The sequence below is a fragment of the Schistocerca cancellata genome, chromosome 3 (genome assembly GCF_023864275.1).
Source record: "Schistocerca cancellata isolate TAMUIC-IGC-003103 chromosome 3, iqSchCanc2.1, whole genome shotgun sequence".
NCBI classification, from domain to species: domain Eukaryota; kingdom Metazoa; phylum Arthropoda; class Insecta; order Orthoptera; family Acrididae; genus Schistocerca; species Schistocerca cancellata.
This window is the reverse complement of record NC_064628.1, coordinates 311,054,806-311,080,309: the sequence shown is the minus strand read 5'-3', so window position 1 is coordinate 311,080,309 and position 25,504 is coordinate 311,054,806. Positions and strand designations below refer to the sequence as shown.

Genomic DNA, 25,504 nt, shown 5'->3' with positions numbered 1-25,504 from the left:
GAGATACGGAGGTGTAAAACCCTAGGTAAGTCCTGGATTTTAATCTGTAACTTTTGAATTTTTTCTCCTCTGACAATCTTTGTTAATGTGAAAAATGCGGTGTTTCGAAGTCCACATAAAAAGTACCTCCCCCTGTAACTGGTTGTGTGAGTCAGTTCAGCGTTTGTAGGAAAACATCCTGTAACAGTACCTTGCCTACTGTAAGGAACAGTCAAATAAAAACCAGAATGGTGATATAACAAGCGTTGCACGGACGTTCATAAGGCAGGTAAGTGTTTGTGAAGATGTGCCCTCTGTTGGGAATCAGAAAGGAACAGCGCGAACTTCCATCTCATGTACAATTTGACTGTTAGACGTGTTCGACATGTGTTCAGCGATTCGTGTATGCATCCGAACTTTGCTATGGAGGCTAGGAAAGAAGGATGTCGAGCTGTAGTGCGGTTTTTGACTAGGAGAGGAATGTCGGAAGCAGAATTTGTAGTCGAATGTTTGCTGTGTATGGTCACGTGTGCGTGTGTTTACGTGGAATAAACGGTTTTTAGAAATTCGAGTCTCAATGAAAGACAGCAGTCGGCCAGGAAAGTCTCATATCGTGTTATTGCCACTTCTGTCATTACTGCGCTGGTAACAAACGTCACAAATGTCGATGGCAGCCGATAAAAGGCATTCGGCTCGTGTTGAGCATCAGTCCGGTACCGCTCATATCGTCATGACAGAGCTTCTGAAGTTCAGGAATGTCTATCTCCAGTGGGTTCCACACACCGTGGAGAAGGAGCAGAAAACTGCAAAAAATGTCGACATTACTGCAGCACCTGGAACGACATCACGAGGAAGAATATCGTTTCCCTCCCGTATTATTGTGGATGATGAAACATGCTATCATCAATTTGCTGTGGAGAGCAAGCGTCAGAACCAAAAAATGAGGCATATGGACCGACTCCTCCCAAAAACATCCAAAGCCGTGCGTGTAAGAGCTGGGAAAGTCGTGATGATCATTTTGGTTGACTGCAAGGGTCTAATGCTTATCGACTGTCTGGAGCGCGGTGCTGCACTTAACGCACAATGGTACGTGGACATTTTGGAAAAATTGCAGGTTCTCATCAAGTCCCAACGCCCAGGAATGTTAACTGCCGGTATCGTTCTGTTCAAGGATATGCCCGCCCACATATTGCCAAGGTAGTCTCGACTACGCTTCAGAATTTTCGCTGGGAAGTTATTGTACATCCTCCACACAGTCACGAACCTTCCCTAAGGGATTTCCCTATTTTTGGAGCTCTGAAGAAAGACGTTCGCGGTCTTCCATTTCTTCCGGACGAAGGGGTGCTCCGGGTACATTAATGGTTCCACGGGTAACCGCAAATTTATTTCTTACAATTCGTTTCTTTTCTCCGCTCGTATCAGTGCAATTTATTCCCATAATGAAGCAACATGCTGTGCACGAAAGTGACGTAAACAGCTACCAGTATGACTTGAAATACTTGGTGATTGTAAACCCATAGATCACCACCCAACAGCTTATATTTTAGTTCAGTTTCTAGCTGCAAGACAAAGATTGTTGCTAAAAAATTATACTGGTCCAGCAAGTACGAACAATAATTCACAACTGTTTCCGTGTATCTCTGCGTCCATAGGGCTGACATGCTGCAAATTATTCGGTAGCGCTGTCGTCGTTTCTAGCACGCACCAATAAGTTTTCCACGCAATTTGTCAAGTGAATACTATGTGATCAAAAGTAACCGACACGTGGCTGAAAATGATTTACAAGTTCATGGCGCCCTCCATCAGTAATGCTGGAATTCAGTATGGTGTTGGCCCAACCTTAGCTTTGATGACAGCTTCCACTCTCGAAGGAATACCGCGGTAGCGTTCTCGCTTCCCGCGCCCGGGTTCCCGGGTTCGATTCCCGGCGGGGTCAGGGATTTTCTCTGCCTCGTCATGACTGGGTGTTGTGTGATGTCCTTAGGTTAGTTAGGTTTAAGTAGTTCTAAGTTCTAGGGGACTGATGACCGTAGATGTTAAGTCCCATAGTGCTCAGAGCCATTTTCGAAGGAATACGTTCAATCAGGCGCTGGAAGGTTTCTTGGGGAATGGCAGGGCATTGTTAACGGAGTGCTGCACTGAGGAGAGGTAACGATGTCGGTCCTCGAGGCCTGGCACGAAGTCGGCGTTCCAAAACATCCCAGAGGTGTTCTATAGAATTCATGTCAGAACTCTGTGCAGGCCAGTCCATTACAGGGATACCATTGTCGGGTAACCACTCGGCGACAAGCCGTGCATTATGAGCAGGTGCTCGATCGTGTTGAAAGATGCAATCACCATCCCCGAATTGATCTTCAACAGTTGGACGCAAGAAGGTGCTTAAAACATCAGTGTAGGCCTGAGCTGTGATAGTGTCACGCAAACCAACAAGGGGTGCAAGCCCGAAAAACACTGCGCGAAAAACACTACCACACCATAACACCACCGCCTCCGAATTTTACCGTCGGCACTAGACACGCCGGCAGATGACGATCAACGTGCATTCGCCATGCCCACACCTTGCCATCGGATCGCCACATTGTGTACCGTAATTCGCCACACCACAAAACATCTTTCCACTGTTCAATCGTCCAATGTTTACTCTCCTTACTCGAAGCGAGGCGTCGTTTGGCATTTACCGGCGTGATGTATGGCTTATGAGCAGCCGCTCGAACACGAAATCAAAGTTTCCTCACCTCCCGCCTAACAGTCATAGTGCTTGCAGTGAATTCTGATCTGGTTTCGAATTCCTGTGAGATGGTCTGGACAGAAATCTGCCTATTACAAATTACGACCTTCTTCAACTGTCGGCGGTCTCTGTCAGTCAACGGACGAGGTCGGCCTGTACGCGCTTGTCTGTACGTGTCCCTTCAGTTTTCAACTTCACTCTCACATCGGAAACAGTGGACCTAGGGATGTTTAGGAGTGTGGAAATCTCACGTACAGACGTATGACACAAGTGACACCCAATCACCTGACCACGTTCGAAGTCTGTGAGTTCCGCGGAACGCCCCGTTCTGCTCTCTTACGATGTCTAGTGACTACTGATGTGGAGTTCTTGGCAGTAGGTGACAGCAAAATGCACCCAATATGAAAAACGTATGTTTCTAAGTGTGCCCGGATACTCTCATCACATAGTACAATTTGCCGGTCATTACGGATGACCCTCCTCTACGTAACGGATAGTGGTTACAAACTCTGTTTGTAGTATTGCATCCCACCGCTTGGATGTCTACGGGTTCAAATCGTCGTCTACGTACGGCTGTCTAATGTGTTTATCATCGTAGCAACTTTCTCGACACAGAGAAACTTTCTATAAAACTACATTTGCTTAAGGAATCACCTAAAAAAAAATAAAAGATGATTCTACATTGACACACTACCTCTCTGTTTCTATCGAGCGCAGAAGAACTAAAGAAGTAAGAAAAGTGAGTGAAGCTTGACTATCTCGTTCAGATGAACATCAGAAAACATAAAAAAGGAGCATCATATACACAAACACTCTTCCATACGCAAACACTTCGGCAAGGCTGTCTTCCGCACATCGCGGGGTACTTTATCCTATTGTTAGTCATTCCCTCTCTTGTTCCACTAATAAAAAGAGCGGGGGAAAATGTTTGCCTATATGATCTTTAAGAGCCATAAACAGCTTATATTGTCCTAATGGTTGCTACACGTATTGAACGTTGGAGGGAGTACAACAGTCCTACAGTATATCGGAAATGCTGCATTTTTTTTAATCTTCTTCAATAGCGTTTCGGAATAAATTGAAACAAGGCTCACGGAGAATTTTCGTATAGCTTAATTCTCTTACTGATCCAACAGACCAGTAACAGAACTAATTGTATTCCTCTGGATTGTTTGTTTTCTTTTTTTTTATTATTTGCATTTTCTGCGATTCCTGGCGGGGTCAGGGATTTTCTCTGCCTCGTGATGACTGGGTGTTGTGTGATGTTCTTAGGTTAGTTAGGTTTAAGTAGTTCTAAGTTCTAGGGGACTGATGACCATAGATGTTAAGTCCCATAGTGCTCAGAGCCATTTGAGCCATTTTCTGTTATTGGAGTGGTGTAAGCGTCTATTTTTATTTCAGTTAAAACAGTGAGGCTAAGCAGCCGGCCGGCCGGTGTGGCCGTGCGGTTCTAAGCGCTTCAGTTTGGAACCGCGTGGCCGCTACGGTCGCAGGTTCGAATCCTGCCTCATGCATGGATGTGTGTGATGTCCTTAGTTTAGTTAGGTTTACGTAGTTCTAAGTTCTGGGGGATTGATGACCTCAGAAGTTAAGTCCCATAATGCTCAGAACCATTTGAACCATTTGCTAAGCTGCATTTTAACCGAAGCTCTGACCTTTCTAATGAAATTCTTTTATAATTGAGACACCCGGGCGGTAATACCAGTAATTAAGTATATATTACTGCGTGAATTACTTCGTAAACATTGTCATTTATTACGAACTGAGTCAAATGGGGACGTCGCGAATACTAAAAATTTGTGTAGTTTAGGCATTCTAACCGTTTTGTCGGCCTGGCTACCGATGTTTCGGTGCTTTTGACTGAAGTTTCTCCATAAATCTACCAGGACATCTCACTTCATGTATGATGTGCACCGGTTTCTTCCCTTGCAGGCTATAAAAAGTCTCTTCGTAGCATATGTTGCTGAGTAAGGTTCGTGGTTTCATCTATTAACCTACAGGCAGCCTGTTGAAGTTTGAAGTGCATTTATAGATAAGATTTTGGGCAGTAACCTTGTTGATTTTAGAAGTGTATTAGTGAAGGAGTCGCTGTCACCAATTGTTTGTTTCGGGCACCGTTGATAAATGTAGGAAAATGAGTGTCGATTTGGAAACCACTGTTTCGTAGTGACTCCGCATTGTTGAAAAGCGCTGACACAAGTCAGGGTGAAATTTGGAACCTACGTCTACATCTACGTCTACATAAACATTCCGCGTATCACCATGCTGTGCATGGGGGAGGGTACATTATATCTAAGTCATTCCACTTCCTCTTCCACTCGGAAATGCAGCGTGGGAAAAACGACAGTCCCTTGCTTCCGTACAGGCTCCGATTTCTCTTATTTTGTCCTCGCTGTGCTGGCGGAAGATATTCGTTGGTGGCAACAGAATCGTTCTGCAGTCTGTCGCAAATGCCGGTTCTCTGAACTTTGTCGACAGCGTTCCGCGGAAAGAACGTCGTGTTCCCTCCAAGGAGTCCCACTTGTGTTCAGAGAGCACGTGCCTGCTACTCGCACATTGATCGAACGCATCTGTAACAAATACAGCAGTTCGCCTCATTTTGTAAGTCGACTTTGAGGGGGATCACGAACACTCGAGCACTACTCAAGAATATGTCACACAAGTGTTCTGCACGCCATCTCCTTTGCTGATGTGCTTACATTCTTATAATTCTCAAAATAAAGTGACGTCGACCATTCGCCTTTCGTACAACAGAACTTACCCGCTCGCTCCATTTCAGCCTGTTTTGCAAGGTTACGCGTAGATATTTAGTCGACGCGACCGTGTCGAGCAGTACACTACTAACACTGTATTCCAATCGTAATTGATTGTTTTTCCTACTCACCTGCACTAACATTTCTTCAGTTTTAGAACAATATTTCATTAATCACACGAAACAGAAAATCTGTCCAAGTCATCCTGTATCTTCCTACAGTCACTCAACGGCGACAATTTCCATTACACTGTAGTGTTTCCAGAAACCAACCTCAGATAGTCCTGTGTTTGTCAGGGATAAGATTAGATCGAATTTGATTAGATTTTGTATAGCGTATACAAAAGTCGGTTTTTTGCACTTCCCTCACGGGGTAGATTAAACTAATATTGTTAACGGCACAGCCGATGAAGCCGACGGCGTAAGAGAACGAAAGGATATAGAAAGATCGCTTGGCGTGCTTGCGCCATAGCTTAGGTGGCTCTTATACATTTTATAGGCCAGTTTGAGGTTGTTTACCAGCTTGATGCCCCACAAGTCTCATATATCAAATTGCTCCTTTTTATTATTATTATTATTATTTCTTTCCTTTCTCAGACGTTATGTCTGGTTAAAAATGGAAAATGACGCGGACCTTTATCAAGCGTGACTTCCTTTTAACTGCACGGTATATGTTACATTGCATTTAGGAACTTTCGGGTAATTGAACATGTATCAATAGTTACAGATTTCTGTAGTTGTATATATACGTTTGGATGTAGCTGTATTGCGTTGATGTACTGGTAGATATTGTGTGGTATGACTCCTGTAGTTGATAGTGTAATTGGTATAATGTCAACTTTATCCTGATGCCACATGTCCTTGCCTTCCTCAGCCAGTTGGATGTATTTTTCTATTTTTTCACCTGTTTTCTTCTGCATATTTGTTGTATTGGGTATGGATATTTCGATTAGTTGTGTTAATTTCTTCTTTTTATTGGTGAGTATGATGTCAGGTTTGTTATGAGGTGTTGTTTTATCTGTTATAATGGTTCTGTTCCAGTGTAATTTGTATTCATCATTCTCCAGTACATTTTGTGGTGCATACTTTTATGTGGGATCATGTTGTTTTATTAGTTTATATTGTATGGCAAGTTGTTGATGTATTATTTTTGCTACATTCTCATGTCTTCTGGTTTATTCTGTATTTGGTAGTATTGTACATCCACTTGGGATGTGATCTACTGTTTCTATTTGTTGTTTGCAAAGTCTGCATTTATCTGTTGTGATATTTGGATCTTTAATAATATGCTTGCTGTAATATCTGGTGTTTTTGATCCTGTATTGCAATTATGAATCCTTCCGTCTCACTGTATATATTGCCTTTTCTTAGCCATGTGTTGGATGCGTCTTGATCGATGTGTGGCTTTGTTGGATGGTACGGGTGCTTGCCATGTAGTGTTTTCTTTTTCCAATTTACTCTCTTCATATCTGTTAATGTTATGTGATCTAAAGGGTTGTAGAAGTGGTTATGAAATGGCAATGGTGTAGCCGATGTATTTACATTAGTGATTGCTTTGTGTATTTTGCTAGTTTCTGCTCGTTCTATAAACAATTTTCTTAAATTGTCTACCTGTCCAAAATGTAGGTTTTTTATGTAGACAAATCCCCTTCCTCCTTCCTTTCTGCGTAATGTGAATCTTTTTGTTCCTAAATGTATGTGATGTATTCTATATTTGTGGCATTGTGATCGTGTAAGTGTATTGATTGCTTCTAGGTCTGTGTTACTCCATTTCACTACTCCAAATGAGTAGGTCAATGTTGGTATAGCATAAGTATTTATAGCTTTTGTCTTGTTTCTTGCTGTCAATTCTGTTTTCAGTATTTTTGTTAGTCTTTGTCTATATTTTTCTTTTAGGTGTTCTTTAATATTTGTATAATCTATACCTATTTTTTGTCTGTATCCTAGATATTTATAGGCATCTGTTTTTTCCATCGCTTCTATGCAGTCGCTAAGGTTATCCAATATGTAATCTTCTTGTTTAGTGTGTTTTCCCTTGACTATGCTATTTTTCTTACAGTTGTATGTTCCAAAAGCCATATTTATATCATTGCTGAATACTTCTGTTATCTTTAGTAATTGTTTGAGTTGTTGATTTGTTGCTGCCAGTAAATTTAGATCATCCATGTATAGCAAATGTGTGATTTTGTGTGGGTATGTTCCAGTAATATTGTATCCATAATTTCATGTTTGGTTATTAATGAATAATAATTTGTATTATTTAGCATGTTGGGTGGTGAGTTCAGAGCAAGGCAGAACCAGAAAGGACTTAATGAGTCTCCTTGGTATGTTCCAATCTTAATCTGTATTGGCTGTGATCTGATATTATTTGAATTTCTTTGGATATTAAGTGTGGTTTTCCAATTTTTCATTACTGTGTTAAGGAACTGCATCAATTTAGGATCTACTTTGTATATTTCCAAAGAAGATCCTAAACTGATACAGTTCCTAAACATAATAATGAAAAATTGGAGAACCACACTTAACACCCAAAAATTATTATTATCATCATTACTACTACTACTACTACTACCACTACTACTATTATTATTATTATTATTATTACTAGATTGACTTAGTGCGTTAATGAACTTTCAGACGACTATAGTTGAACCATCATCTAGTACGGGCTACAGATTGAGAAAAGATAATTCTTAGTAATAGAAGAGAAAAATATTGCTCAGGGGACACCGCTTTAATGAAGCACTCTCCGTGTGGGTGCGGAGGTTTGTGTGCTCTGTATCCGGAGGGCTATGCCGACGGTAGCTAAGCTACCAGAAGGGTCACCCAAGCAGGACAGGCCGAAGAGGAGGAGCCAGACAAAGTGTGTCTCACAACGTCTATGTATCCCCATTTTCCTATCATGTCCTTGCCTTGTCCTCTTTCCTGCCACCCCTTGTCATAAGTGAAGGGTGGGGTACACAGGGCTCCTTAGCCATAGTGAAGGCAATCTGTCTAGGGGGTGACAACCCCGAAAGTAATCCTCTCAAGTTAACAACTGACATAGTATCTTGCTTTAAGGATGAGTCGAAGCATCCTGAAATCATCGTACGTAAACTCAGACCAAGACAGCAAAGCTTCTTCGCAACATTTAATGCTAATTCACTGCTCAAAGTGGGTACATTGAAACATCTGACCGATTCACTTACACAGCACAACATAGTACTGACAGCAGTACAGGAAGCCAGAGTCACACATGATTGTGCCTTTGAGTTCCAAGTATACAGAATCCTCAAAGGAAAAGTGGGTCAGTGGGTAATAAAGAATGTACGGCACTTAGGTACAGGATTTATAATCAGCATAAGATACTGGATTCAGTCATTGAATTCACCTTCCGAAGCAGTCGTATATCCATCCTGTCCCTCAAATGTGCTAACGAGGGCTATAGTGTAGTCAATGTACATGCCCCAACCAACCAGCACAACAGACGCAATCCAGACGGAACGGAGAAATTCTGGGAAGACTTAGAAGATGATCTCTCTGAAATTCCAGAGACACACACCGTCATACTGCTTGGTGACTTCAATGCCAAATTCGGAAGAGAGAAAAAGTACAGAAATATAGAGGGCTACTATCCAGCACATATGAGACCTAACCGCAGTGGGGAACGATTGGTGGATTTGTGTAGGACTTTTGGATTGGTCATGAAGTCTACAGCCTTCAAACACCTGCCAAGGAAACAGAAGACTTGGATTTCACCTAACACCAACTTGTATGAATTCCAGATAGATCATGCGGCCATTTCAAGAAAATCTCAAAAGGGAATACAAAACGTGAAGGTATTGAGAAGTGACAATCTGGGCTCAGGGATCTAAATGAGACTCCAGCCTAGAAACTCTAGCGTACACAAAACCCTCAAGATCGCGGGATTTGACGTAGAGCGACTTAAGAACATTCAAGAATTAAGTCAGAGACCGAACAGTACAGATTTTGAACAGCTGGGACCAACTGAAGGAGATTCTTGTGAAGACGGCCAATGAACTGGCCCCCCTCACAAGAAGAGGGAAGCATCCGTGGTGGAATGAAGACTGTGACAATGCAATAGCCCAAAGACAGACTCTCTGGGAGAATTGGGAATTTAAGAAAACAAAGATAAATTGAGAGAACTTTTTGGAACAATGAAGGCTAACAGCTAAGATAATTCGAGGAACCAAACGGACCTTCACACCAAACCAACAAACCCAAATCTAAGAGAACTTTGCTAGGAATTAATCCAGAGATTTCTATAGAACCTTCGAGCAGATACTCAAAAAATTCAATGCACCAAGCCTCCACTTCAGAAACTCACAGGGCAAACTGGTTTTTAAAGACAAGGGCAACTGCCACCTCTTAGCTTAGTACTTTAGAAACCTGCTCAGCTGTTCTCCACCTAGTGAAGACTTGAACTACAAACAAACCACACCAATCCCGGACTCACTGCCTCCTTCATTGGAAGAAGTTCGACAAATCATTCAAATTCTCAAGAATAATAAGGCATCTGTAGGGTACTCTTGTAACACTTCTGACACTAAATGTAACTGGGTTTTCTCTTTTGATGCTAGTCAGTTGTCAGGATGAGCATTACTGCACAGGCATTTGATTCTAAAGCATTACGTCAGGGTGAAAATACTAAATAAATCAATTTTTCTCTCTTAACATCATGTGGGCAAGGTGGGTTCTTCCTTGGCTTGGGTATGAGGTAGAATGAAACAGCATTTTTTACATAAGATAACTTTTATTGAAAGTTTTGTTCAACTGTTTCCTTACTGGATGTTCTGGCTCGGAGAGCGGCAGCTGTGTCGTTTGCGAAGCCTTCTGCTGCGGCAGCGGCGGCGTCTGATTACGCGTGGCGGTGTGTATCTCGTGTCGCCGTCTTGCCCAGTTGACTGGAGACGCGCATCGTGCTGTGGCCCGTTTAATTCTTGAGAACGAAGTCGTGAATCGGATGATGACACCTTAGATGTGGCGTCCCAGTGTTTCTCTTCTCTAAGCGGCCGCGTGTGTCAGTGTTGTGCGTCGACCAGCGGAGCGGCGCGGCGGGGGAAGGCCAGTGTCTAGAACTCGAACAATGGGCTCCCGCTTGCCAGTCTTCGGCTGTCAGATCTTCATCCCAGCCCACGGGTGACTGCTGATGTGAGACCGTCTCCTTCCCGTCCTCACGAGTCACCCGGGTACGTAAAAATCAGTCTTCAAATACCTTCTAACTTCTGTCTTCTAGCGGCGGGGCTGCTGCTTGCTATTCCATTACAGCGGCGGACTTGGTGCTTCTGTGTACGATGTAGTCTCTTCCTGCATGACGGTCTTCAGCACCGACTGAACTGTACTGGCACTGAACTCGAACCGAAACGGACTGAAAACTACTGCTACTCTCGTCGGGTCCACTGCGTTTCGCATACTTATTCACTTCAGTTCACTGGAGGTGAACGACTTCACGGTCATTGCCTCTTCTGTCACGTTGAAAAGCTTCTCGAAGAATCTTATTAACATCGGTCACTGGCTCTTGGAATGTAGACGAGGGCCTTTGATCACATGTGACCACTGAGAAACACGTGAGCCAGTCGGACGATGCCCTGACGAATGAATCGACAGCTTCCGCTTATGTGGGGATGGCGATGGCCTCTTCTGTCACGTTGAAAAGCTTCTCGAAGAATCTTCTTGACGTAAGCCGGTCGGGAATTCCCTGACGGCTGAATCGACATCTTCCGCTTATGTGGGGAGGGCGATGGCTTCTCCTGAAGGTGCTATGATGACTTGCAAGCACCGGCCGTTGCCACTGCTGCTTTGTCCACTGTTTCCCAGTGTGTAATTCTTCGAAACTAAACTAAGTTTTTCATTTATTTTTTTAATTTCTACTTCACATTGCTTTCACTAATTTATTTACCTATCTTAAGTACCACTCAACACTCTCCCATTGCTGAACTCTGGAAATGCGCTCCCGATTAACTGTCACTGTGTGATCATCTGGATAGATGTCTGCCTGTTACACATTACGACCCTCTTCAACAGTCGGCAGTCTCTGTCAGTCAACAGACGAGGTCGGCCTGTACGCTTTTGTGCTGTACGTGACCCTTCACGTTTCCACTTCACTATCACATCGGAAGCAGTGGACCTAGGGATGTTTAGGACTGCGGAAATCTCGCGTACAGACGTATGACGCAACTGACACCCAATCACTTGACCTCCTTAGAATTCCGTGAGTTCCGCGGAGCGCCCCATTCTTCTCTCTCACGATGTCTAATGACTACTGAGGTCGCTGATATGGAGTACCTGGCAGTAGGCGGCAGCACAATGTACCTAATATGAAAAACGTATGCTTTTGAGTGTGTCCGGATACTTTCGATCACATAGTGTATATGTGTTCTGAAAATAATGAACGTATGAGAGACAGCTCACTCTGTTCATCCACGATACGTAGTAGGCACAGAATACCGGAGCCAAGGTAGACACGAGTTCCTTCATTTCAGCATGGCATTCGATACATTCCGTCAATCTCGCCTACTGAACAAAGTACGAGCGTACGGAATAAGAGACTAAGCTTGTGATTGGATTCAAGAGTTTCTAGCAAAAAGAACACAGCATTAATTCTCAATGGGGACAATTATTTAGACGTAACGCCCGCCCGGCTAGCCGTGCGGTCTAAGGCGCTGCTACCCGAGCGGGAAGGCGTGCCAGTCACCGGCACAAATCCGCCGGTGGATTAGTGTCGAGGTCCGGTGTGCCGGCCATCCTGTGGATGGTTTTTAAGGCGGTTTTCCATCTGCCTCTATGAATGCGGGCTACTTCCCCTTTTTCCGCCTCCGTTACACTATGTCGGTGATTGCTGCGCAAACACTGTCTCCACGTACGCATGCACAATAATTACTCTACCACGCAAACATTGGGGACACACACGTCTGGAATGAGACGTTCCAGAAGGGGGGGGGGGGGGGAGGATCTATTGGGGGCCCAACACCACAATAACCCAGGGTTCGTTGTGGGCCGGCGGTGGGGTGAGTGGAATTCTGTAGCTTGTGGGGTTGTGTACCACCGTGGGCTATGTGGGGGACGAGGCCTCTCCGGCGTTTCTAGGTCCCCAGTTCAGTACATACATACATTCATACACAGACGTAAAAGTAGCTCTGGGCATGCCCCAAGGGAGTGTTATAGCCCCGTTACTTGGAGCAGCATACCTATAAATGAGGTACTATACAACATCGGAAATTCCATGAGACTTTTCACGGATGACGCTGTTTTATATTGAGAAGTCGCAACGTTAGAATATTTCAGCGAAAAGCAACAGGACCTGGAGGGCAGCGAAGACTGGCGCAGGGAGTGGAAACTGATCCCCATCATAAACTAATGTTCCTTAGGGGTTGTTGCCTGTACATAGAGAGGAAGTCCCATTACTGTGCGATTACACGATTGCAGAATAATCACTGGAAGCAATTGCTTCAATAAAATACCTAGGACTATGCATACGGAGCAATATAAAGCGCGACGACCGCATTAAACAAACCGAAGCTAAGGTAGACGCCAGACTGAGATTCATTTGGAATTCTCAGAAAATGTAGTCCGTGAAAAAAAGGGGTAATTTATATAACACTCGTTCGACCAATACCTGAATATCGCTAGTGAATGTGGTATCCGTCCGACACTGGATTCATAGATGAACTAGAAAATATCCAAAGAAGAGCAGCCCATTTCTTTACAGATTAATTTCGTAAGCGTGGAAGCGTCACCTGTCAACTAACTGCAGTGGAAGACGCTGCAAGAGAGGCGTTCTGCATCATGTTGTGATTCACTTTCAAAGTTCTCTGAAGAGTCAACAAATATATTACTTCCTACTATGTATATCTCGTCGCGGAAAGACGATGAAAATAAAGTCACAGAGACAAAAGCCCACACGGACCCATTAGCGACTGGAACAAGAAAGGGGAGAAATGACAGTAGTACACAAAGTACCCACCACCGTACACCACAAGGTGACTTGCAAAATATAGATGCCGATGTAGATCTAAGAACTATCAGCTTTTGTTAATCTTCGGTACTATGAACCAAATCTCTTTTCTCTAACTCTTGGTTTTCCATATCTTGGGCGAGGGGGGGGGGGGGGGGGGAAGGGGGAGGGAAGTATTATGGAACAAACGAAGAAAAAATTACCGGTAAACACGGGCTCTGAAATACATACCTTAAGAGCTGTGAACATTTGTTTAGTAGAAGAAATGTTTTGACAGTACGAAGATGAACAAATGCTCATTCCTCTAAAGGCATGTACTTTTGATCCCATGCTTACTAGGCATCTTATGCTTGTTCTGGTTCATTCTACCATCTTTCAATCCATGTAAACCAGAGACCTCGAACAACTTTACGCCCCGATAGTGAAGAGGAACAAGTGCTCGTAGTTCTTAAGGAATGCCTTTTAGAACCTTTCCTTACTAGACATTTTTATCTTGTTTTGGTCCGTATTACCACTTCCTAAGGTCTGTCGATGGAATTCCGGTTCACCCTGTGTAGAGAACAAAAGCAGTGCAGCGTGGCAGGCGCGACAGGCGTTGACTCACCCGTCGACGAGCGGCACCTCGGCGAGCAGGCGGCGCACGACGTCGAGGCGGCTCTGCGGCCAGGGCAGCCAACCCATGGCCAGCGGCAGCCCGACGCCGACGCCCGCCGCCAGCGCCGAGCCCAGCACGCACACCACGAGCGCCACGCACCACGTGCGGCACGCGCCGCGCCGAGCCCGCGAACCGTCACCTGCGGCAGACACGCGGCACGTCCTCACAGGGGAAGTAGGCGCTTCCTCTGCGACGGAGGAGGGCCGTTAGTATGTCTCACTGACGTCTTTTGATACCATTCCTCACAAGCGACCATTAATCAAAGTGCGTGCATGTGGAGTATCGTCTCAATTGTGTGACTGGATTCGTGATATCCTCTCAGAGAGATAGCAGTTTGTAGTAATAGACGGTAAATCATCGAGTAGAATAGAAGTGATATCTGGCGTTCAGCAAGGTACTGTCATAGGCCCCCTGCTGTTCCTGATTTACATAAATGATCTCGGTGATAATCTGAGATTATTGTTTGCAGATGACGCTGTAATTTACCGTCTAGTAAAATCATAAGACGTTCAATTACAATTACAAAATGATCTAGAGAGAATTTCTGTATGGCGCGAAAAGTGACAATTGGCACTAAACAAAGAAATGTGCGACGTCGTCCACATGGGTACTAAAAGAAATCCTATAAATTTTGGGTATACGATGAATCGCACAATTCTAAGGGCTGTCAAGTCCACTAAATACCTAGAAATTACAATTACGAGCAACTTAAATTGGAAAGACCACATAGATAATATTGTGGGGAAGGCGAAACAAAGACTGCGATTTGTTGGCAGAACACTTGGAAGATGCTACAAACCCACTAAAGAGACAGCCTACATTACACTTGTCCGTCCTCTGCTGGAATACTTCTGCGCGGTGAGGGATCCTTACCAGGTAGGATTGACGGAGCACATTGAAGAAGTGCAAAGAAGGGCAGCTCGTTTCGTGTTACCGCGCAGTGGCAGTGAGAGTGTCACTGATATGATACACGAGTTGGGGTGGCAGCCACTGAAACAAAGGCGGTCGTCTTTGCGGCGAGATCTATTTACAAAATTTCAATCACAACTTACTTCTGAATGCGAAAATATTTTGTTGACACCCACCTATGTAGGGAGAAGTGATCATCACAATAAAATAAGATAAATAATTGCTCGAACGGAAAGATATAGGTGTTCCTTTTTCCCTCCCGCCATTCGAGAGTGGAATGGTAGAGAGGCAGTATGAAAATGGTTCGATGAACTCTCTGCCAGGCACTTAAGTGTGAATTCCAGAGTAACCATGTGGATGTGGATGTAGATGTAGACATGTGGTTACCCGACATTGAGGGCGTCGTTCCTCTTTCTCCACATAATACCTAACTGCACTTATTAAGAATCTCCAAAATAAAATTCTCACCCTTGGGAATAATTCTCAAATTCCTTTGATATTCGATAGAAAGTATCACCTTAGGCAGTCCAATTAAACAGGAATAGACACATCTAAAAAGAGCAAATCCAGACGTTGAAAGGACAAATATGTAAGAGACGATCAAAAAGTTTCCGTCTCATGGCGGTGCTGCAGCTTATAGCAACGTAGCGCGACTCCGACGCGGGTATAAAAGGACGGACACGTAAGCAATGGAGCACTGTGAGATACTTGTTTTACCTTGTGCGTCCGGTAACTGACGAAACGTGAACTATGGCGTCGTTATTACCAGATACATCCAAAAAGAACCAACATATTCTCATTCTTTTCTTGGCTGCCGAAGGGCAAACACCTCTAGACATCCATTAGAGAGTGAAAAACATGTATGAGGCCGCTTGTCTATCGAAACCCACCGTTGTAGGATTTTGTGCCAAGTTCCGTGCGATAGCGGTCCGATACAAGTCGCCCGTCTATCTGGGAGGCCAGCCTCATCCATTATGGGCAAGTGGGGGATACTCGACCACCTGCCCTGTACTCTTCGTCTCTCTCCATGCGATTAACACGCCTGAGGTCCTTTATAAAAGATCTTAAAGGGACGAAAATTCCTCCAGTGCAATTCACTGCAAGATAGGAGTAATACAACATGGGGGGGGGGGGGGGGTTTGCTGTTCAAATATCCTAGGAGGTAGTTCGGGAAAATGTATTACATCCTCGCAAGCTAATGTTGTGAAACGACCATGACAAGAAAATAGAGCTAACATGAAAGTTTACTGAGAACCATTCTTTCCATCCACCATTCGTGAACAGAACAAAGCTGTGAGATATGATATAGACATGGTTTATACCAAATAACATAAGGTGACATGCAGGTGGTACGCATTTGACATTCGGTACATTCCTCATACATACACCTGCATCGTTTGGGAAAGATGTACGGAGTTTCTAATGTTATACTGTACACATTAGTTTAGTTCCTAACTGCCGCAAGTTATATAAGTGGTGGATAACAAGTATTCGTTCGAAGACCGTACAGTCAACAGTCGGCACCTGAACCAGGCAAAATTACCGTGCGCAGTGCCGTATACAGTCCAATGACACACTTGGTTGAAAATACTCATATGGTAAAGCACCGTGTACTGCTGCGTGAATAATTCCGTAACTGCGTACTGTACATTCTCGGCCGACAGAAACAGTCGACCATTCAAGGCCTTTTTTAAGAGACGTAAGGAGTGAAGATCGTCTGGGGCGTGGGGGGTGGAGGAGATCATGACAACAGGACGATGCTCGAGTGCCTCCCACTAGAGGCGGCATAACTTATGCATTACGACATTTGTAATATCGGGAAGTGCGTTATCATGCGTTATCAATTGATGCACCACTCAAAGTGGTTTTCGACTGACGTGCTGCGCCATACACAGTACTCATTCTCCAGTGAATGTCTACCAGTGTTTGTCCTTTGGTAGCCAAGAAACACATTAATCCTGATCTGACGCATTTCTTAATAACCTAGCCATAGTAACGTTTCCACATCCCGTGGTCTAGGGGTAGCGTCTTTGATTCATAATCGAAACGCCTTCGGTCCCGAGTTCGATCCCCGCCACTGCCTAAATTTTCATAAATAATCATCATTGGCGGCCGAAGCCTTCCGGCATAAGAAGTCGGCCTCATTCTGCCAACGGCCTTGTCAAAGAGGGCGGAGGAGCGGATAGAGGTTCAGGGCACTCTCTTGTCCTAGGGGTGGGAAATTGCCCCTAAAGGCGGAAGAATCAGCAATGATCAACGACATGAGGATGCAGAAGGCAATGGAAACCACTGCATTAAAGACACGTAACGTGTATCCACAGGACATGTGACCTGTAATTGAAGAAGTGTCATGATGATCTCTCCATTGGCAAAAGATTCCGGAATAGTCCCCCATTCGGATCTCCGGGAGGGGACTGCCAAGGGGGAGGTTACCATGAGAAAAAGATTCAATAATCAACGGAGGAATAACGTTCTACGAGTCGGGGCGTGGATTGTCAGAAGCTTGAACGTGGTATGGAAACTAGAAAATCTGAAAAGGGAAATGCAAAGGCTCAATCTAGATATAGAAGGGGTCAGTGAAGTGAAATGGAAGGAAGACAAGGATTTCTGGTCAGATGAGTATCTGGTAATATCAACAGCAGCAGAAAATGGTATAATAGGTGTAGGATTCGTTATGAATAGGAAAGTAGGGCAGAGGGTGTGTTACTGTGAACAGTTCAGTGACCGGGTTGTTCTAATCAGAATCGATAGCAGACCAACACCGACAACGATAGTTCAGGTATACATGCCGACGTCGCAAGCTGAAGATGAACAGATAGAGAAAGTGTATGAGGATATTGAAAGGCTAATGTAGTATCTAAAGGGGGACGAAAATCTAATAGTCATGGGCGACTGGAATGCAGTTGTAGGGGAAGGAGTAGAAGAAAAGGTTACAGGAGAATATGGGCTTGGGACAAGGAATGAAAGAGGAGAAAGACTAACTGAGATCTGTAACAAGTTTCTGCTAGTAATAGCGAATAACCTGTTCAAGAATCACAAGAGGAGGAGGTATACTTGGAAAAGGCCGGGAGATGCGGGAAGATTTCAATTAGATTACATCATGGTCAGACAGAGATTCCGAAATCAGATACTGGATTGTAAGGCGTACCCAGCAGCATATATAGACTCAGATCACAATATAGTAGTGATGAAGAGTAGGCTGAAGCTCAAGACATTAGTCAGGAAGAATCAATACGCAAAGAAGTGGGATACGGAAGTACTAAGGAATGACGAGATACGTTTGAAGTTCTCTAACGCTATAGATACGGCAATAAGGAATAGCGCAGTAGGCAGTACAGTTGAAGAGGAATGGACATCTCTAAAAAGGGCCATCACAGAAGTTGGAAGGAAAACATAGGTACAAAAAAGGTAGCTGCGAAGAAACCATGGGTAACAGAAGATATACTTCAGTTGATTGATGAAAGGAGGAAGTGCAAACATGTTCCGGGAAAATCAGGAATACAGAAATACAAGTCGCTGAGGAATGAAATAAATAGGAAGTGCAGGGAAGCTAAGACGAAATGGCTGCAGGAAAAATGTGAAGACATCGAAAAAGATATGATTTTCGGAAGGACAGACTCAGCATACAGGAAGGTCAAAACAACCTTTGGTGACATTAAAAAAAAGCAACGGTGGTAACATTAAGAGTGCAACGGGAATTCCACTGTTAAATGCAGAGGAGAGAGCAGATAGGTGGAAAGAATACTTTGAAAGCCTCTATGAGGGTGAAGATTTGTCTGATGTGATAGAATAAGAAACAGAAGTCGATTTAGAAGAGATAGGGGATCCAGTATCAGACTAGGAATTTAAAAGAGCTTTGGAGGACTTACGGTCAAATAAGGCAGAAGGGATAAATAACATTCCATCAGCATTTCTAAAATCGTTGGGGGAAGTGGCAACAAAACGACTATTCATGCTGGTGTGTAGAATATATGAGTCTGGCGATATAACATCTGACTTTCGGAAAAGCATCATCCACACAATTCCGAAGACGGCAAGAGCTGACAAGTGCGAGAATTATCGCACAATCAGCTTAACAGCTCATGCATCGAAGCTGCTTACAAGAATAATATACAGAAGAATGGAAAAGAAAATTGAGAATGCGGTAGGTGACGATCAGTTTGGCTTTAGGAAAAGTAAAGGGACGAGAGAGGCAATTCTGACGTTACGGCTAATAATGGAAGCAAGGCTAAAGAAAAATCAAGACACTTCCATAGGATTTGTCGACCTGGAAAAAGCGTTCGACAATATAAAATGGTGCAAGCTGTTCGAGATTCTGAAAAAAGTAGGGGTAAGCTATAGGGAGAGACGGGTCATATACAATATGTACAACAACCAAGAGGGAATAATAAGAGTGGACGGTCAAGAACGAAGTGCTCGTATTACGAAGGGTGTAAGACAAGGCTGTAGCCTTTCGCCCCTACTCTTCAATCTGTACATCGAGGAAGCAATGATGGAAATAAAAGAAAGGTTCAAGAGTGGAATTAAAATACAAGGTGAAAGGATATCAATGATACGATTCGCTGATGACATTGCTATCCTGAGTGAAAGTGAAGAAAAATTAAATGATCTGCTGAACGGAATGAACAGTCTAATGAGTACACAGTATGGTTTGAGAGTAAATCGGAGAAAGACGAAGGTAATGAGAAGTAGTAGAAATGAGAACAGCGAGAAACTTAACATCAGGATTGATGGTCACGAAGTCAATGAAGTTAAGGAATTCTGCTACCTAGGCAGTAAAATAACCAATGACGGACGGAGCAAGGAGGACATCAAAAGCAGACTCGCTATGGCAAAAAAGGCATTTCTGGCCAAGAGAAGTCTACTAATGTCAAATACCGGCCTTAATTTGAGGAAGAAATTTCTGAGGATGTACGTCTGGAGTACAGCATTGTATGGTAGTGAAACATGGAGTGTGGGAAAACCGGAACAGAAGAGAATCGAAGCATTTGAGATGTGGTGCTATAGACGAATGTTGAAAATTAGGTGGACTGATAAGGTAAGGAATGAGGAGGTTCTACGCAGAATCGGAGAGGAAAGGAATATGTGGAAAACACTGATAAGGAGAAGGGGCAGGATGGTAGGACATCTGCTAAGACATGAGGGAATGACTTCCATGGTACTAGAGGGACCTGTAGAGGGCAAAAACTGTAGAGGAAGACAGAGATTGGAATACGTCAAGTAAATAATTGAGGACGTAGGTTGCAAGTGCTACGCACAGGAAAGGAATTCGTGGCGGGCCGCATCAAACCAGTCAGTAGACTGATGACAAAAAAAAAAAAAAAAAAGTTAGTTCCGATATTCAATAAACTAACACAGCACCTCCGACAAATCGCTAAAGCTTTTGATACGCTATGATCACCATCGTTGACGGTGACTATTAGAGCTTCCCTGCAACGCAAACTTCTCAAAACCAGCCGCTCAGTCACGCTATGGATATTGATGCACTTGATGCACCCATGGTTGAAGTGATTGTGCGACGCAGTCATTGCGTCCCACAACGCAGTTGCACGACAGCATATTCCACCTGTCGAGGCACCTTCAACAAGAGACCTGCAGCCCTCGCAGCAACGTCGACAGGACGGTATGGAGGTGGAAGAACACTACGACCAACGAGACAAAATGGAGGAAGTTTAGGTGTCGAAGCCAACCGAGAAGGAATCATCACGCAACAACATATAAGCTGCACTGCTAACTCATGCACAACTATTTACAAAAGTTCTTTTATCTTCTTTTTGAAAGTACAGACGAGAACGTAGGTAGACTCCACCTCATGGCACTAGACAAACTTATTAGACGGGAATGTGAGTCATTATTGAAGCGCATAATCAATAATACGGTTGCAGGGCTAGGCCGTGTGATAATTGACAGTGTTTCAGGATTAACTGTAAATGCCATTCTTTGGCTCAAATGGTTCAAATGGCTCTGAGCACTACGGGACTCAACTGCTGTGGTCATCAGTCCCCTAGAACTTTGAACTTCATAAACCTAACTAACCTAAGGACATCACACACACCCATGCCCGAAGCAGGATTCGAACCTGCGACTGTAGCAGCAGCGCGGCTCCGGACTAGAGCGCCTAGAACCGCACAGCCACCGCGGCCGGCTGCCATTCTTTCCTAGACAAAGCAAATTTGGTGCTATACCGAAATCCTTTACCACTAAATAAGGCATTAACAATAATATTGAGATAGCCCTTAAGGAGGACAAATTGCTAACAGAAATGACGTGTTGCAGCGAAGTTACTGCCGTCATGCGGTTTAGTAACAACTGCAAACATGAAACGGGAAGGAGCAGCAAAGTTATTACCAGTTTGTGTTTTGACACTTAGATCATAGCGACTCCCACAGTCGTTTGTATTCATGGAGTTCACTGTCATGTGGACGTGTAAGCACCGCTCGTCTTGCAGCGGTATATTTATTGTAGCTTGGTTGGTTGGTTGGTTGGTTTGGGGAAGGAGACCAGACAGCGAGGTCATCGGTCTCATCGGATGACGGAAGGACGGGGAAGGAAGTCGGCCGTGCCCTTTTGAAAGGAACCATCCCGGCATTTGCCTGGAGCGATTTAGGGAAATCACGGAAAACCTAAATCAGGATGGCCGGACGCGGGATTGAACCGTCGTCCTCCCGAATGCGAGTTCAGTGTCTAACCACTGCGCCACCTCGCTCGGTATTGTAGCTTGGACACGCCAGCAAGCAGTGCAAAAGTACACAATATGTCAGTACTGTTCAGGCCCACAATAAAGTGATACCTGTGGGAGACCAAGTCAACCAATTTGTACCGGTGGTTACAGTGTCCTGCCTCGAACCTTCCCAATGTATCTGAAACACAAAGAAATTAGCAAAATTACATCTCTCAACAATGTTACCCTCCGAGGTGCAGCAGCTGTGTTTGAAAACAGGCCCCCAAAAATTACGAGGCGGTGTACAGAATTCCTGTCCTTGCCAACTTAACAGTGGCTCAAAGCAAATTTCAGTAACTCCACTTATAATCCGCAGCGGCCAACCTGTGCCACGACGATATCGCTGCAGGCAGGAACGGTGGCTCCAGTAGATTCACCGCCGATATCGCCGCATCCTCCTCTCATGCAGCATACTCAACTACACCATCAGCAATGTGTGTAATCTGTGAGTCATAAGGAATTCCACCAAAACATGGTTCCCTGGGACCAATTCTACCAACCAGAACTCTGGCTCCTCTGGCTCCAATGACTTCTCACCCTTTTCCACCCCAGTATCAAAGACTCAACCAAAAGAGTGGATGTTAGGAACTATCTCGTTAATGATTAAGTGTAATTATGGCTGTGATGACTGATATATCGTACTAACAGTAACCTAATGGGCCCACTCGAGTACCACAAACGCATTCCATCTGCATGTTAATCCAAAATATGTTGAGCCCACTCTTTACACCCCAAAATTACCTATAAAATCATCCAGCGGAATGCAACATCGCTAAAGGCAAACGAAGGTAGACCTTGACATTTTCTGCTCGCAGCTCAAGCCAGCATTTGTGTCATCACCGAAACGTGGTTAAAACACAACGAACAGTTCGCATTCCGTGGCTGTCATTAGAAAAGATAGAGATGATAGCCATATGGCGGAGCAGCGCTGGCTGTTGGTGAGACAGGATGTCCACTTTTCCGTCATCAGTCCTTGCCCAAAATGGTTCAAATGGCTCTGAGCACTATGGGACAACATCTGAGGTCATCAGTTCCCTAGACTTAGAACTTCTTAAAAGTTACTAACCTAAGGATATCACACACATCCATGTCCGAGGCAGGATTCGAAACTGCGATTGTAGCAGGAGCGCGGTTCCGGACTGCTGCGCCTACAACCGCTCGGTCGCAGCGGCCGGCTCAGTCCTTGCACTTAGCATGATTCATTGCAAATGGTGAGTGTCCGCCTGTGGTTTAAGGACCTCCATCTGAATTTGATCTTATCATATGAAGTACCTAATGACAAACTTTACAAACATCTTTTAACAGCAAATCCCTTGTGATATTAAGTGACTTGAAAGGCCACCACGCACTGTGGCATGCAGAATTGCCAACGCAACAGGAAAAATGCTATTGGATGAACTACAGCTGGAAAACCCTGTAGTGCTAAATAATGGCTCACCCACATGAATAGTCAAAACAAATGAAACCGCGATGGCAATCGATTTGAGCATAGTATCCCCTGCACTGTGTAATATATTGATTATTCCTTGATACTGTAGTGTTATCTTGAAGCTGTGAGAAAGGAGGACAGGCGTTCCAATGCGCGGAAGCAGAGACGATGCTGAGGGCAGACGAAACTAGGAGAGATTTGGTTACATGAAGTAAACCGTAAGGGGAGAGCCTTGTGAAAATGCAGATGCCCCAAGACGCGGTCCCAGGGCGTTAGTTACTCTTGAAGGAATTAACATGTAACTTCATGTGCAGTCTAGACGCTGTGGTAGGTTGCCACCGTAGAATTTTGTAACCATCAGGCACGTAGTAGCGTATAAATCCAGCATGATACCAGCCCTGAAAACAGCAACGTCAGTAGACTCACAACAGTTAGAAAGAGATTGAAAACGCCAACTGTTGACCTAGCAGTCCCTACTCCAAGGAGCCCGAGGGGCGGGGCTAACTGGCGTATAACAACAATGTTGCAAGCCTTATTTGGCAGAGCAGTTACGTTTAGCTTTCAGCTGAACAATGTTGATACCAAATACGGACTTAGTTAGTGCAACTGCATTAACATCCCCGCCTTAGGAGCAGTAGAGGGGACCTAACTAAACCGTGATTGGCAGGCACCTGCAAGGGATCTACGGGATTGGCTGGGTGGCTTTAAGTGGGAAAAACAGTGCCCGCAAGCGACTCTTTAATACCCCTAGATTCCGCATTTTGGCGGAGTTCTCAATCAGACGATCTGGGCGCCGAATCCGCGTCCGTTGACTCCAGCCTCCGTACAGCTCACGCGTAAGTCTGCTCTCTCACTTGGACTGCCTCAGTGAACTGTGTCACGTTCAGTATGTTTTGCATTGGAACTAAATTGTTGCCTCAAGATGCTGCTAGAGTTTGTTACTATGGTCAGCATCCACTCCTGAGCCTTCTGCACTGATTTCTGTCGTAACAGCGTTATTCATGCTTTTTATAACCCTAGAACTAGCCTCCAGTGTAATAGTTAGTCCTGTCTGGAATAAACAACTATTTGAAAACCCTGTTTGTCGAAGAGTCTCCACAACGAGTTCCCTACCGAGTCTCACCACCTGCATTTCTAGTAAATGCCTGTACCAGTGTTGGCTCAAATAGAAGAAAACAATCAAATGCCTTCACTGTGAATTGTCCTTCTGCCTTCTGCTCTGTACCGCTCTGGAGCGCAACGCTGACCAGTAACCCTTTTTTCCCTCTCCCACCTATGTCAGAACACGACAACTGACTACCGGAACAACATGGGAAGGGTACTGGAAACTTCACGAGTAGGTTCGAATTATTTGCTCAGATTGAAATAAGGGTACAGCATAAAGAGACTGTCAGACGGCCAATCAACCTCAAATAAAATACAAAGATATCCAATTGGAACATATACGAAACGCTGCTAGAAGAAAAACTGGAGCCGATCATCGAAACCAAGCATCCTGAAAGGGACTATGGAGTCTTTGCATCACTTATCAATGAAGCACCGGAAGTCTCAGTACCTAAAAAATGACACAAGTGGACTACTCATAGGCCCCCACCCTGTTGGTGGAGGCCAGAGTGTGACACAGGCTTCAAGGAACGAAGGAAAACATTAAGAAACTATAAAACTTTCTCTAATGGTGCAAACTTTAAATATAGATAACAAAAGTCACGTCATAACGATGTGCACAGATACAAATGGTGGTAGGTTACCTACACAAAGTATAAAAGGGCAGCGTGTTGGCGGAGCTGTCATTGGTACACACGTGATTCACGTGCAGAGTTATCGGACGTGATTGTGGCCGCTTGTCTGGCATTGACACTCTGTGATCGCGAAATGGTTGTTGGAGTTAAATACATAGGAAATTCCATTCCGGAAACTGTTAGAGAATTCAATATTCCGAAATCAAATGGCTCTGAGCACTATGGGACTTAAGATCTGAGGTCATCAGTCTCCTAGAACTTAGAACTACTTAAACCTAACTAACCTAAGGACATCACACACATCCATGCCTGTGGCAGGATTCGAACCTGCGACTGTAGCGGTCGCGCGGGTCCAGACTTTAGCGCCTAGAACCGCTCGGCCACATTCCGAAATCCACAGTGTCAAGAGAGTGCCGAGATTACCAAAGGTCAGGCATTACCTCTCACCGCGGACGAAGCAGTGGCCAGCGGCCTTCACTTAACGACTGATAGCATCGTTTTTTTGCGTAGCGTTGTCCGTGATAACAGGCACACAACACTGCGTGAAATAACTGCAGAAATCAATGTGGTACGTACGACGAATACTTTCGTTAGGGCAATGTGACATCTAGCGTTGATGGGCTATAGCAGTGCCCACC

At 44.4% G+C, this 25,504-nt stretch overlaps 1 protein-coding gene across 1 annotated transcript in view; it reads right to left on the bottom strand.

Moving 5' to 3' along the window:
- The window catches only part of LOC126176286 (dipeptidase 1-like), a 148,739-nt gene extending 134,645 nt beyond the window's left edge, over window positions 1-14,094 (bottom strand). Inside the window, exon 1 of the mRNA XM_049923436.1 lies at window positions 14,018-14,094. Coding sequence (XP_049779393.1) covers window positions 14,018-14,094 — 77 coding nt within the window. The remainder of the gene's footprint in view (window positions 1-14,017) is intronic.
- Between the last annotated feature and the right edge of the window lie 11,410 nt (window positions 14,095-25,504).